At 35.6% G+C, this 15,953-nt stretch overlaps 1 protein-coding gene across 4 annotated transcripts in view; it reads left to right on the plus strand.

Moving 5' to 3' along the window:
* The window catches only part of GRM7 (glutamate metabotropic receptor 7), a 769,756-nt gene that overhangs the window by 497,279 nt on the left and 256,524 nt on the right, over positions 1-15,953 (plus strand). For all 4 annotated transcript variants that reach the window (XM_006917568.1, XM_006917569.1, XM_025050835.1 and 1 more), the window contains one exon: positions 11,447-11,647. In XM_006917568.1, coding sequence (XP_006917630.1) covers positions 11,447-11,647 — 201 coding nt within the window. The remainder of the gene's footprint in view (positions 1-11,446; positions 11,648-15,953) is intronic.

Genomic DNA, 15,953 nt, shown 5'->3' on the forward strand with positions numbered 1-15,953 from the left:
GAAGGAAATAGGCCTCAAACTCAGACTGATACTGTATAAAGAAGAGTGAGTACTGTTGGAAGGAAATTTTTCATGGGTCTCTCATATCTCTGGATGTCATGTGAGCAGAGACACTACCTACCTTTGCTCCAGACTATCTTTTCAAGGACATTTGTATAGCAAACCTACTTGCAAGATAAAGGTAGTCTCTCTCTCAGAGCAAAGGTTAGGCATATTTATAGTTGACATAAAGACTAGTTTCCCTAAGTTCTAGCTTTCTCTCCTATAGCATAGCCCAGTTTATCACTTGGTCTTCTTTCTGTCACCCTGTGAGAATTGGGGGTTACGGTACCAGAGCTGATACACCAGCTACTACTATTGCTGTGAGAAATAAAGCCCCTGTCTTTGACCCATGAGTCTCATGTCTGCTGCCAACATCCATGAAACTATGGCAGGATAACTTGTAGGCTTGCAGGTATGGTAAAATGCCAGACACTTCAAAGTTCTTGACAAATGAGTAAAGACCTACAGTGGATAAGGCTCAAGGGAGCAGAAGTTTTTCACAAAGAGAAATAAATCAGAGGATGCAAATGGTATTGGGGAATAAGAAGGGTACTGAGATACAGGGTTATGCAAGGAAAAAAAAAAATACCTACTTAATAGAGCCACCGGGTTAAAGCAGTGTTCTCAGAAAACATCAGTGTTTTAGTTAAGGAAGCATCTGAAAACTGGGATAAAGCTGTACTGAGGCATGATCACTGTGGGTTACAAATTCCAGAGAGCCCAGTCAGAAGATCTGTGAACATCGTAGTTGGTGGCTGAGCACGGGAAAAGTTGACACATGGGGGTGAGAGCCTGGCAAGTAAAAGAACATCAGAGAGGCCTGTCAGTGAGCAGAGTCCAGTGAACATCAGTGAGCAGAGTCCAGTAAAGCTTGGAGGGGAGGCACAGATATTTAATTCTGAGAATGGTCTGGAGGAACGTTATCTCTTGAGCCTATGAAAATTCAGGCGAGCTTTGGAAATGAAGCCTAGGAGTTAAACGATCAATCTTAGTATTGGTAAAGTAAATTTTGACCTTGATTTTGGTAGTGTTTCTGACTATGGGCTTAGAGGCATTGGAAGTGATACAGATTTTTTTCCTCACAGTATCTAGCCACATGGGGAAAAGTTATGTTTCTGTTTCATAATGACTACCTTTTTATAGATGAAGAAACAAGCTTAGAGAGGTTATATAACTCCCCTTAGTCACAAGCATAATGCGTGCGGAGGCAGAATTTCAACCTAGGTTTGTCTGATACCAGCATCCGTGCTCTCAACTCATGTGCAACGGTTTGGGCTGATCATAGAGATGGAAATGCCATCACATATTGGTTTCAAAATGTTGAGATTTTGAAAGACTTTTCCCCAATTAAATTATATTGGCAACGTGTGTTTTAAACTAAGCCTGGATTTTGATACTTTGCATCGACTACTCTCCTCAGTACTGTTCTATGCATAAAGAGGGGTCCACTACCAAGTTAATTACTTCCACAGGTAGCATGGATGTGGCTAGATGCTCTTCAGGCAAATTATCAAGTGTGTGCTGACTGTTGAACTGTCAGTTTCAACCTTCTGTTATCAATCAGTTAGGATTTTTTTCTTGTCAGGTTAGCTGTTCTATCGTTCTTAACACAGGTGGAATGTGACGTTCCTAAGAAGCACAATTACTTCGGAATCTCTTAGTTGAGAATTATATCACCTACATGTTTCATTATGAATATTGTTAGGGCTCAATATAAAGAAACCTATCTATTTTAAATGATCATGAGTAACTGGTCAAAAGTATGTGTGAAGAGGTCGATATACATATGTATGTTTTTGTTTGGTGTTAATCTTCAAAAAAAAAAAGTAACAGAATATTCATCTTTACTTGATTAACTTAGTTGAAACCAGTGGAAACAACGATAAGTAGAGTCTTTAGCCACATAGGAACCCAGTTTAAGAAAATGATCCCAAATATCAGGGTTTGGTGTGCCATTTTCTCTCCATCTGCAATCATCTGATCACCTGAATTAAACTCTCCATTTCAGTTGTCAGCTATCCAAGGTGAAAGACTGTAACCGTTTCTTCCTTATCCTTTTACAGGAGCTACTTGCTTGTTATTTTATTTCCCTTTCCAGGGCATTCATTCTTTCATTCTTCATTAAACACTGATTTACTAGATGCCTACTATATTCCAGGCCCTGTTTTGAGTTCTACTTAAAACTCAAGCTTGCCCCTGGGGAGGAAGGGGTGACGTGGGAAGGGGGAGTGGTGTGTGTGTGTGTGTGTGTGTGTGTGTGTGTGTGCGTGCGCGCGCGCGTGCATGCGCGTTTCCTTTTTATATTTTAGAACTGGATATAGAGCTCAAATGGAGTTAAACAGTGGCACTATAACGTGTGTGTGTGTGTGTATACTTTCATTGAACTGATGATTTTGAGAAGTCCTTTCAAATCTTCTAGTGAGATGAATTTCTTATGCCTTTTCTCTTATCTTAGGAGGCAAAAAGGTCATGCTGCCAGTGAGATGAAATCATTCCATCTCCCACAACATGCCTACTTTGCTTCCAGGAAGGGACTTTAGATCATAGGAGTGAGAAGACCCTTCCCATATGCCATAAATTCTGCAATATGTATGTCCCTTAAAGAATACCCGGGAAGCAGAATCATTCTATAAGACCTGAAATGAGAGATGGAGTCTCTACATTTCCACAGAAGCATTTAAGTGGAGCTGTGAAATGTGATAGTATGAAAGGCCTCTGTATTTATGTCAGTTTCACTTGTTTCCCTTAGGGTACCTGGTACACAGTACGTGTCATTTAAATGCAACTAACTTCATCTCCTCTACTGCCTTCCTGCTTATTTCCTTTTTTCTTTTTGTTCTTTTTTCTTTTTCTTCCTTCTTCCTTCTCTTTATACTCTTATTTTTCTTTTATTTTTATTAGCATCATGTGACCTTCCAAACACAAAAGCAGAGAGAACGGTATGATGAATCCCCATGTAGCCATCACTGAACTTCAGCTATATTCAATATACAACAATTTTCTCTTACCCCTGGCCAATTTAAGGTAGATCTAGACATGTAATTAAAAAAAAAATACTTCAGTAATATGCATCTCTAAGAGATAAATGCTCTTAAAAATATATAACACACATACACCCACATACATGAACAACAAAACCAACTGTTGCTCATTATCAAATAGTCTCTCACTTCTCTCACAAATGTGCTTATACCATTGTTTTGTTCACATGTGGATCTACACAAAGGCCATACAGCACATTTTTTGATATATCTATGTCTTTTTTAATCTTGGAGTGGTCCTCTTTATTTTTACTTTTTGCCATTTATTTGAAGAAAATAGTATATTACTATTTCTGTAGAACTTCTCATTTTTGGATTTCACTCTTTGCCATTCTGCAATGTTGATTTACATGTTTCTCTATTTTCTTTAAGTTAGTTGGTAGATCCAGAAGCTTGATCGTGTTCAGGTCTCTCTTCCCCGCCCTGCCTCTCTCTTTTTTTCTTTGTCTAGGCTGCACTTGTTTACTTGACAAAATATTTACCAAGTAGAACTGGAACTGTACATTCACTATTACGTCATATTAGAAAACACATAAAATCTATTATTTTGTGTGGTGTTAAGGTGAGAAGTAAGAGCGATTATATTTGGGAAGGGGATTTACGCTGGAGAAAAAGGAGCTAAGCTGACATTTTTAATTTTACTCTGAAAATTTATTTTTGCGTGTGAAGTTTTTAGATTTACATGATCTCTCTCTCTCTCTCTCGTTCACTTATAAACACACATACAAACAATACCATTTTCTAAATTAAAACATAATAATTTACTAATGTCTAAAGCAGGAGGAGGAGGGCAAGGGAAACAGAAGCCAGAGAGAGACTAAGCAGCTGGTCCAGTGTTGTCACCCGGTGTGCTCACTATAAAATTCCCACCAGCCCGTCAACTCTTGGTTTTAGCAGCTATTGATAATGATCGCACACATCCATTATAACATCTAGTATCTAAACACATTTTTGAGTAAATTATTCCATTAGTATTCTAGACGTTCAATCAGAATACAATGCCTGGTATGGCATAAACAGAATTTTTGAGGCCAGAACCCCATTACTGGAGGGGCTCTGGCTGAAGAATGGATTAAGAGGCTAGACATCTATAGCTGTATTATTGTTATTTTTTAATCTTTAAGTCAGTTCTGGAATGGAAGCTTCACCAATGATCCTACAATTTCCATTAAAAGAAACAACCAAAACAGTATAAGCAAAAATTTAGCTTAAGAAATCAGAAGAGAGAAAAATCTATGTGAATAATTGAAACAATCTATGAGATTTAAGAAGCCATATCATTTTCTTGTTTGTCATAGCAAGTTTTCTTGTGTGTTTTAGAAGTACTGTTCTTTGCCGAATTGGTTGGCATTACGTACAACAGACAGCTCTTGGCAATAAAGAAAGTCCTTGTAGAACACCTTGCACATTTTGGAAGTATGTGAACATTGAGGTAAAACATTCCTCCCTTCCAATCCCATGCTCTCTGTGCATTTTGTGGAACCTACCCCACACTGGGCCCTGTCCCACCACACACACACACTCACTGCATATATCTTTACTCGTACATATCTAGAAATTGAAAATGGAATTGCTAAAGATAACTCAGTTTTAAGTAACAAGTAGCTCTCCAAGAAGCATCCTGCATAAAAAATAGAAATGTGTATGGCTAGATATTGTTTTATTCTCTTGGTAGAACTCCTTTTGAATTTTTAACAGAGTGCTCTATGTTTATCCACTGCACAACCGTAGGATGTTAATGGTTCAATTGCAATCAAATTTTGATCATCCAAGATAGAGGGTCAGTTAGTAAGTCATCTGGAATATTTGCTTTGTTTTCTTTGTTCCTCTGCCAGCCTTTTGGTGACTTCTCTGGGCATTAACTTTTCTATTCAAGAAGAGGTCAGGAAAGAAACCATCTATTTCTCCTTGCAGGAAATTCTAGTGCAACATTCATTGGGGATAAGAGGATGTAAAAATTATGGCTAGCATTAATTTTGAGATTATTTTTGGCTCTAAACTAATGTTGAAAATGAAAAGAATTAAAAAGGGAAAATCCCAGTTCATTGCTTTCCATGCGTAGACATGGAAGAGACCATTTAGCTAATTGTCATAAAGTAATATATCATAAAGTAACAGGCAAGAAAAAGATGGCCAATGGAAAAGGTAACAATACTTTCCCAAGAAAGTGTTATGAGAATTAAAATTAAATTATGAAAAGTGCTTAGCATAGAGCATGGTGCACAGACCATATGCAATAAATACACACTGCCTGAAGCACTATGACCGTGAACACCATTATTCTTTTCACGAGTTGCTCATCACATTCAATTATTACTCAGCCTCACTTACAGACAGAGGCACAACAACACTATAGGTTTTTTGGCTTAATCCAGGTCTTCTGACTTTTTCTACTGATTTCTTGAAGGCCATAGGTTTTTACTACAAGATTTTATAACTGTGATCAGTATAAAAGGTGGCAACAAAGAACACAGATTCCATAAACACGTAATCTTAGTTTATCATTAACTTTCATCTTATAAAGAGAAATGTATACCCCTGAGGGAAAAAAAACTAATCTACTAAACTGAGTTATTTATTTATTTTTAAATTACGGAAGGGGCTGCAGTAGCATCTTTATAAGGCTTGCATGGTAACCATAGCATTTTTCAGGATACTGCAACATTTTCTAGCACGCCAGGATATCTCCCCTGCCGTCCCTGCATCCTCCTCACCAAGAATCTAGCAGTTTTTTCACAACTAAAATATGACTATTTTCAAATCTCCTGTGACATTTTCTTTTCCTGTTTATTAGGTATTTATTACTGGCAATAGATCCAAGCATTAATATTTTAATTATATACAATAACGCTCAGGACTTCAGCTTCAAGAAATATTTAAGGTTGAGCCTTTACAGTCAATAAAATAACATTTATTTAATGAGAGGTTTAAAAGCACAGTCAGCACAAGCATGCATAATTTCAGAGATGTTTTCCCAAAGCAAAAAACTCCAATTAATATTTGAAAAATCCAAATAAAAATTACAATTTTCCACTCCCTTGGACACATATGTTAATCATTGGGCCAGTTGTTTACGTCTGCTGAATCTTGTATGCTTTTTGGTCTGCACTGGCAAATCTCTTTGATTTGTTTCCTCCCTACCTCCCAACCTATCTTTCTTTTGATTTCCCCATTGATGCGGAATTGTTTACATTAATAATTTCAAATCTAATAGTTATCTTATGCGTATTAACTAAAGCACATACTCCGAGAAAGCAGTATGTTAAAATGGGCAAGGTAGGTGAGTCTTTCAAAGAAGAAACCTCACCAGCAGAATGAACACTAGAAATTCTGGTAGTGAAAGTTTATGGGTTGTTCTTGTGTGATACAGATGACAATGTATTCAACAGAGGTTAAAAGAGCGCATTTTTTAAGATAAATCCTGGACTTTGGGTAAAAATAACAATGGAACAGAAAATCAGGAGACTTCAAAATGAGTTTACCTCATTTTATCGAAACCTTAGACTTTTTTGAAAAGCATGATGAAAAGAATGAACTTCATCCAAGGAAAGAATATAAACCTTAGTTAATCAGAAAGATTTAAAGAGTGACTCTTAACTGAAAATTAAATGAAATTGCTTTTTTTTCCACTTCAATTTGTATTACAAATATCTCTTAAAACTGCATTTCACGTTTTTTTCTTTTGAAGCAGGGAAGAGGGTACTTAATGCTAGTCCCTTAAGATGTTGTATAGTGATGCATGGATAAAAAGTGTAGTGTTCAAATAAACTTAAAAAATAGTTGGCTAACTCACAGCTCAATAGTATTTTCATATTCCTATCACATTTTTATTCTGATGTCATTTTTAATGCTGTGTAGTTCCCTCAGGACCACAAAATGGCTAGAGTAACTGTGTGTGTGCGCGTGTGTGTGATGCTTTTGATACAACTGAGTTCAGCTCTTTTTAAGAGCAAATGAATTTTTTCAGAGGTTCCCCAGTAGACTCTTTTCTTTTATCTCATGGGCTGGAATTGAGTCTTATGCCTGTTCCTAAATCAGCCCTTGCACAGGAATTAGGTTGGCTTAGACAAATCAGGATTGACTCAATGAGGCTCAGGAGAAGTCCAAAACCTCTCACTCCTACAGGCCTCCACCAATATCTGAAAGAGAACCAGATTTCTGTTAGAGAAGGGGGATGGGGTGTTAAATGAGAAACCGGAGAGAGACTCAGAAGTGGCAAACAGGTGTGCCTGTCACACTAGGGGAAATAAAATTAAACTTTTTTTACAAATAAACTTGCCACTTTTTATTTTCTTGATACAAGGCTATATTTTTCAAGACCTGGTAGCCCCAAAGACAAATGTATTCTTCAAGTCTTCTAAGAGCTTTTAATATGCTAATGTACCAGGTTACTCTCCAAGAGAGGGATAAAGCCTGCAATGTTTCACAAATAATAAAACATTTTATTATTTAAAAAATTGCAATTATTTTCCAAGTTCTTTCTGAGATGTCGTTATGAATGCAGTTTAGAAACTATTCTTCTGAATTATTAGTCTGAAGTTGTTCATAGTATATATTTTATAAGGATCATAATGCCTTCAAGATTGCCTTTTTAAAGTACTATAAAAAATAAGAGAAATTTGTAAAGTAGCAGGTTATAAAATGATTATTAGAAAATGAATTATCTTATAAAATAAGTACAGTAAAATTTTCGTATAAGAATCTAATGGTAAATCTACTGTAAAGTTCTTTCAGCTTTGCACTATTTAAAGTTTTTCATCATAGTGGAAAAAGAATACAACCACAACAAAACAAAGAATAGTTTTTATGCATACAACCAAAACTCAGTGAAAAAAATACATAGAAAAAACCATATTTATAATAGCAAAAGTAAATTACATACTTAGGCTAACTTTCCAAGAAACACTCAAAACCCTATTTCGGAAAAACTTTAAAACACTATTGAAGGAAGCAAATCTAGGCTTGAGCAAATGGAAAGACACAGATGGGAAGACTTACTCTCACAAAGCTTTCTGTAATCATAAAAAAAAAAAAAAAAATTAAAAAAAGCTTTCTATTCTACTAAGTTCATTGTAAACACAACATAAACCAATAAATGTACCGTTAGGTTGTGTTTTTTTTTCCCCCGCCTTGAGCTAGATAAATGTTTAATGAAGTTTGAGAAAATAAAAATTATCAGAAAATTTTGAAAAAAAAAAGAATAATTATGCTGAAGAGGGGCTAATTCTACTAGTTTTTAAACTGTTATAAAGCCTTTATAAGTGAAACTCTAGTGTTGGTGCATGAATAGACAAACCAAACAATAAAACAGATTTTTTAAAGCCACAAATAGATCAAATTGCATATGGAAGTTTACTATATAATGATAATACTTCAAATCAGTGAGAGAAGACATATGTTATATGTTATGAAAGCTGAATAACTATGTGGAAAAAGACAAATTTTTGATTTATTCCTCACACTGCACACCAGAATACATTTTAAGTGGAATAAAATGTATTCCACTAAGTAACTTTAAAAAACACTAAGTAACTTTAAAAAATACTACTAGAAGAAAAGATGGATGGAATCTTCTATACTCTGGGAACAGGGACATTTTTTCCACCACAATTGAAAATTCAAAAGCAATAAGAAAAAAAAATGATTTTTTTTTTCAGCACAACAATTTTTTAAATCTCATGTAATTTTGTTTGGAAAATAAATACCTAAATAAAGTAAAGAAAAATGAAAAACTGGGAAAAATAATAGCAACTTAATCTCAAGGAGTTAATATGTTTAACAAAACTTTTAAAAACAGAAGGAAATGACCAGCAACCTCTTATAACAATTGGCTAGATAGATTATAAACTGTTTATAAAGAAAGATATACAATGGCTTTAACATATGTAAAGATGTTCAACAAAACAAGAATTGCTTTTGATCCCCTAAAATAAGAAAAGCGCAAATAAAAACAGACTGGTAGCTTTTTTCACATATGTGAGAAAATCCAAGTTTAATAACACATTTTGGTAGTGATGCTGTGGGGAAATTAGTCTCTTCCTTTGTTGGTGGGAAAGCAAAACAGTGCAAACCTATTAAAGGGGAATTAGCCAATATTTAGTGAAAACACAAATGAATTTACTATTTAACAAAGCAACTCCACTTCTCAGAGTCTATCACCAAAATATTCAGAGAGAAATTGGAAAGTACTTATTTACACAAGGCTGTTCATTACGCTACACTCTTTAGACTGTTAGACATGATTGCTCTAAAAACGATGCCTACATATTATGAAATAAAGTGAATGAATAATCATAATGGTGTCATTAAGAACCAGGATTTTTCTCTTCAAAAAAAGAAGGTAGAGATATATGAGTTTCAGTATTGAGGTTAGAAAAAACCCGATAGTCCTGAATTTGAATAGGAAGAAGCAGTATGAATTCATGATGAATTTTATTTAAAAAAAAAATACTCCGTACACACTGAAAGGCCTAGGTCCAGTGACAAGGTGAGATAAGGTTGATTGGTATTTAAATGAGATGCATGTAAAACATAGAAGTGTCTGCATATGAGATATTAATGTATGCTCTGAAAAGGAAAAATAGAAATACAGGTAAATTTGGAAATTCTGAATTTTTTTTCTTGGAGATTATACTCTTTGTCATATTAAACGTTCTGAAAAAGTCTCCCAGTTAAAAAAAAAAAATCTAAAAATATTTAACTCAGCAGCTATCAGCAACCTTTTCTTTTGCAGGGGAAGGAATTGGAGTTGTAGAATTTCTTTTGTTTCTTCACTACACAAATGTGCCTTAGAAAACAATTTGGGAAATATCGTTGTGAAAGTGAAATGCAATCTATGGATAATTATTTGTTGTAGAGGCACAAGAGGTTTAAAGAGAATTCCTGCTATCAGGTACTAAATGAATGGATAATTTAAAACAAGTATTGTCTAGACACTAAATGCTGTGTTTAGTTTTGGGAATATGAGGGAAAAAAAAAACAGTCTAGGAGACCAATGGTTAGAGCATTAAAATAAAGTGCTGTTGTTAATTTTATAATAAAGATTTGATTCTATAATAAAGATTATAGAAATCTTTAATCGTGATTGAAGGGCTAAGCATAGGGCACCATTGGATTGTGTCATGGAGAGAGAAATTATGATGGGCAAAAACAAGAAGGAAGAATATTTCTGGCAAAATAAGGAAGATGAGCAAAGATAGCTAAACATTCCTTTATGATGTATTCGGGAAAAAAATCCCCATACCTGTCTGGAACTACAACAACAAATGTGGAGGGAAAAGGTGGGGTAAGGCCACTGTAGTGAGAAGAATGTGAGCTTTGGGGTCTGACAAGCCTGAGCATCATCATTGCTCTACCTGTAAACAACCAGAGAAAGATAATTTATTCTCCATAAGGCTCAGCTTTCTCATCTGGATAATGAGGATAAATAATATTTAACTCACAAGGTAAGAATGAAATAAAAATAATGTATGCAAAGCTTTCAACCCAGTAGGGGACACTTGATCAATGTCAGTTCTTATTGTTACTAGGCAGATGAGGCAACATGATAAGTATTCTCAGTTGTCAGGGGAAAGGGTTTGGATTTTGTTTTGTAGACAGTGGAGAGCCATTGAAGAATTTGGAGCATAGGGGTGAGGTGATTGCAGTAGGAAAGATGAACACAGAGAAATGAATAGATGAAGAGAGACAGGTGAAATTTCATCTTAACAAGAGTCGAGAAGCGCATGAATAAGGTATTGATAGTGTGGCCCAAACTGCTAGTGCTTCAGAGGGAGAATTGACAGAACTTGGCTATTCATTAGATATATGTATGTGAGAGTAGGAAGTGAGAGACAGGGAAGAATGAAAAACGACACGTTTTTCTAGCCCGAATATACGAGTTGCCAGAACTACCAGCTATTGAATCAGGCAACACAGGAGGTGGAGTAGGTATATAGAAGGTAACGAGTTTAGTGTGGAGTTTCTTTTGTCTTCTCTAATTTTCCTTTTGGCCTCTCACCTTTCTAGAGTAAGTGAGCTTTGGAGATTTGAATGTAGGAGCCCAGCTTCTACTCCTAGGAATCTCTCGGTTCTATGAGGCCACTCTATTTTGATTAGTGTGTTGGCTTATGACAAAGCTATCATCGTGATCCTTGGAGTGCTGCTTCTAAAGTTTGTCTAATACTAATTGGAAAGGTTAGTGTGATGTACTTTGTAGTCAAATACCAAAAACTACCTAACATGATAGTCACGTATGGATATGTGGCTTTCACTGTTGTACTCCTCAGAACATTGTTTGCTTAGAGCATAGTTGAAAGTAAGTACAAATTTAGACAGTCTACTCAACACTGGTCCTTGTGTGTGTTCCTTGTTTTAATGTGCAGGACAGGAGAGAATTGGAAAAGATTCCAACTATGAACAAGAGGGGAAAGTTCAGTTCGTAATTGACGCCGTCTATGCTATGGCCCACGCCCTGCATCACATGAACAAGGATCTCTGTGCTGACTACCGAGGTGTCTGTCCAGAGATGGAACAAGCTGGGGGCAAGAAGTTGTTGAAATACATCCGCAACGTTAATTTCAATGGTGAGTCTTTTCCAAACATCCATGCTTTTAGTAATCCTGTGTTGGCATTCTGTTTCATAAGTTACATATTGGACGATTATTTACTCTTGAACATGTGTCAAAACTTGATTGATTATATAACTTCAAATGACTGAATCAGTATATGAATGAGTAGTGAGTGAGTGAACGAATGAATAAATATATATTAGAGAATTATGATTTATCCTTTTCTTACATTAGAGATTTTTATATGAAGTCATTTATATGAAGTCAAATTCTTCCTCAGTGAAAAAAAGTTCAGACCTGTGAAAAAACATACAAATTTATTAGTTATTGTACATTATTTATATACAGTTGTTTTTTGTCTTCAGTCTTATAATATTTAGTCAAATACTGTTTTCCAAAAGTACTTGCATTTATTTCTGTCTCCCTTGCCCTCCTCAGTGTGGTTCTGTTTTTAATTTGTAATAGAGTTAGGTTTATTTACTGCTGTCCATATTGAATTTTCTGTTATACCATGTGATGTTTAATTTTATCAATCAATTTGACTGGGCAAAGGGATGTTCAGATAGCTAGTAAAACAGTATTTCTGGGTGTGTCTGTGAGGGTGCTTCTGGAAGAGATGAGCTTTTGATTTGGTGAACTGAATAAAGCAGAAGGCTTTACCCAGTGTGGGTGGGCATAATTCAGTCCCTTCAGGGTCTGAACAGAACCAAAAGGCAGAGAAAGGCAAATTCTCTGCCTTGAGCTGAGACATCCATCTTCTCCTGCCTGCAGTCATGGGCACTCCTAGTTCCCGGCCTTTCAGACACAGATGGAGACTTAAGATAGTTTGGGTAGGTTATGACGTCACATTTGAGGTCTTATTGCAAAAAATATACAACCTCAATCTAATCATAAGGAAACATAACAAAAATCCAAATTGAAGGACAACTTACAAAAGAACTGGCTAGTATTTTTCAAAAGTATCCACATTATGAGAAAACACACCATGAGAAAGACAGATGGAGAAATCATTCTAAGACTAGAAGAGTCTAAGGAGACATGACTATTAAACATGATGTAGGAACATTAATTGATCCTATACCAGAAAAAGGGCCTTAGTGAGACAATGGAGAAATTTTAATAAAATTTGCAGATGAGTTTTAAATGATATTACATCAATATTAATTTCCTGGCTTAGATAATTATATTATGGTTAAAGAAAATTTTCTCTCTTCTCTGCTTATAAATAACAATCCATTTAAACTCACAACATTATATCAACCTTCCAAGAGTTATCTAGTATTTGGGTGAAGAGGAAATGAACTACAGCCAGCTTGGGGATCAACAGTCTCCTAGTTCAGATGGAAACAAAAATGACCATGTTTAAAACCAGAAAGTTAGTTTAATTACAAATGATCTTTTTGTAGTTTCTTCCTGATCTTACAGAATCTCCTAAAATATATGAGAAAAACATATACATTTCATTATTTATCAAACAATAAATTATATATGCTGGGGCCGATTTCTGGGCTTTGTATTCTGATTCATGGATATGTATGACCATTCTTACATGAGTAACAGAAACATTGTTTTGAGAATGTTCTTGGTAATTCTTCCCTTGTTCTTCTTCCAGATAATGCTTGTAGACTTAATTTGTCAAAATTGCCTTGTCTGTTGATGAGTCAGAGTTATTGAGCTTCTGACTGGACATGGTGTATGTTTATCAAATGACTACTGTGTACCAGAAACTGTGCTAAGTACCTGTGTTGGCTTATTTAATATTCAAAACAACAACACAGTTTAGATACTATTTCTTTTCTTTTTTTTTTTTTTTAAGTTAAGGAAACTGATTCACTGAGAATTAAGAATCATGATACCAAAAGCCACACATCTAGGTAGTGATGATGTTACACTTGGTACCTTCAGCATCTAATTCCTCAGCCTATACCTTTTAAGTGTCTGAGAAGAAGGGCTTATTGTACTATTCCTGCTTTTCCATCTTAGAAAGGAGGCTCTGTGGGAGTTCACAGGCAAGGCCAATTGTGTCTGTCATCATTGCAGTCATGCTCTGTGGTCAACATAACCTTCCTTTCTCTGATGATTTTTTTCCCTGCCATGTGGACTTCTGGCTCCTCGGGCACTATGACAATCATTGATGTCAGGGCTCAGAAGTTTTTTAAACCTAGTTTTAATTAGTGGAGTCCATGTTATTCTAAATGAGCAACTATTGGAGTGAAAAGCAACTTGACATTTTTCACTCACTCAATTTTCTAATTTTTACGTAAAGAAATTAAATACAAGAGAGGAGAAAATATTTGTCCAAGACTTCACTGACAGCGACAGATCTAGAACCAAGTCTCTTTCTAGTCCATTGTGGAAAATTTAGCCTTTCTTTGGCATGTTTTTGGAGGATTTTTATTTATTTTTATTTTTTTTTCATTTCAATAAGCTTAATTGTTCTCTTTTGTTACTCCAGTACAAAATTTTCTGTACCCCTAGGAGCATTGTTCCAGACCCACAGAGTATAATTTAATAACTCTGACCTTCACATTTACCAAAGCATCGATTTAAGAAATGATAATAGGATGCCCTGCAAGTATTGCTTACAGCTTCACCAAGTACTTAACCTCTTCTTATGCACCAAGAGAAAAGATGGATAATTTTGTTTTCATTACTTCTAGCTATTCTTTTTACTTGTATCCCAAATGAATGCAATGACCTGAGTCTAAATTTGATTTTGTTGTCTCAGCGTTGGCTCATCTAACCAGATGTCAATACTTGTAGATGTAAATTTAACATATTTCTTGTCTTGGATACAAAATCTTAGAGAATGGCTATGTAGTGAAGTATTTAATCTGAAGTGTGTCTGTACCTGTTTACTAGTTTTCAGAAGACAATTAGTTTGGGGTATATTTTGTAAAAATGACATATATCATGTGCTCTTTTTGAAGCATGAAGTTAATTTTCTTTTGAGTGGTGAAATTTATATCCTCTCCCCTCGAATCTGAGTGAGGCTGTGTCTAATGTGGAAGTGACACTATATGACTTCTAAGGCGTGTAAGTTAATAGAGCTTCTGCCTCATTCTCTTGAGATATCTGTATTGCAAACACAGCTACCATGTTGGGAGGCAGCCAAGAAGCCAAATAGACAGGCCACATGTGAGTTTTCTGACCGTAACCCCAATTGAGGTCCCAGCTGACAGCTGGAATCAACTGTCAGGCGTGCGAATTTCAAGTTGCCCCAACTAACATGAGTGGACCAGGGAGGTGCTGTCCCCGAGGCCTGTCCAAATTGCAAAATACAGGTTGTTATAGTTTGGAGCATGAAGTTTTAGGAGGTTTTGTTGAGTAGCACTGGATAAGTAGAATACAAATCAGTGCAGCATTTCTGGAATCTGTGCATGAGGTGGTAAAATGAGAGGAGAAAACTTGTAAATATGTTGATGCAGAGGACTGTTTTGTCACCTGAGCAACACAGATTCCATAGCCTTCTCTGTCCAGAAAGAAAGGATTTTTCATTCAGATACTCTCATCTAGTAGAGGAGATTTCAGATTTGAGTACATCCTGTCATCCATCCTCTCAGTATCCTGTTTTGTCAAGTATCCCTGTTCCCTTTACCTTAATGCACCTGCATTCTAGCCCTGATGCCTATAGACATTTCTGCAGGTGATTACTTCTCTTTTGATAACTTCTTTTCCTTCTCTTGACTTCTTTGATCTTTTTTTAAATATAGACTTCATTGAACACAGTCCCCTTTTTTCTCTTTCAAGAGAAAAGGAGTTAAAAAGGAGTTGTGGAAAAGAAAAGCTAGAAATAAGGCAGTCGCTTTATAGAATCCATCAAAAAGGTCAAAGTCACACAATATGTTATTACAAGTCATCACTTAGATAAAGTATTCAGCTCTTCTGTCTTGATTTTTTAAGCATGAATTTTCACGAGAATGGAAAGGGCATGACAAAAGTCATTTCTCTTAACAAATATTGTAAGAAGGGAAAACGGTTAGATGGTACATCCCATGCCAATGAATATTTAGCTGGTGAGCCTGAGATCCTCTGGAGCCCCAGGCCTCCAGTATTGTTCCTCTCTCAAAGACTACGAAAGGCTGAAGCCATAATACTTAATGACTAGAAATTGTAGAATTACAGCAAAGCACAACATAGATCCTAGGACCCAATGTGAAAGAAAGGAAAGGTATCTGAATGTTAATGTCTTCTTGCAAAATTATAGGATTATTTTCTCACCAATAACATGTAAAATACAGATTTTTGTCTGATCTTATATACTGGAAGGCTCGCTGAAAGTAGAAAGCCAATATTGAAAACCTTTTTTTCTCCCCGTTCT

This window comes from Pteropus alecto, unplaced genomic scaffold (genome assembly GCF_000325575.1).
Source record: "Pteropus alecto unplaced genomic scaffold, ASM32557v1 scaffold75, whole genome shotgun sequence".
Lineage (NCBI taxonomy): Eukaryota > Metazoa > Chordata > Mammalia > Chiroptera > Pteropodidae > Pteropus > Pteropus alecto.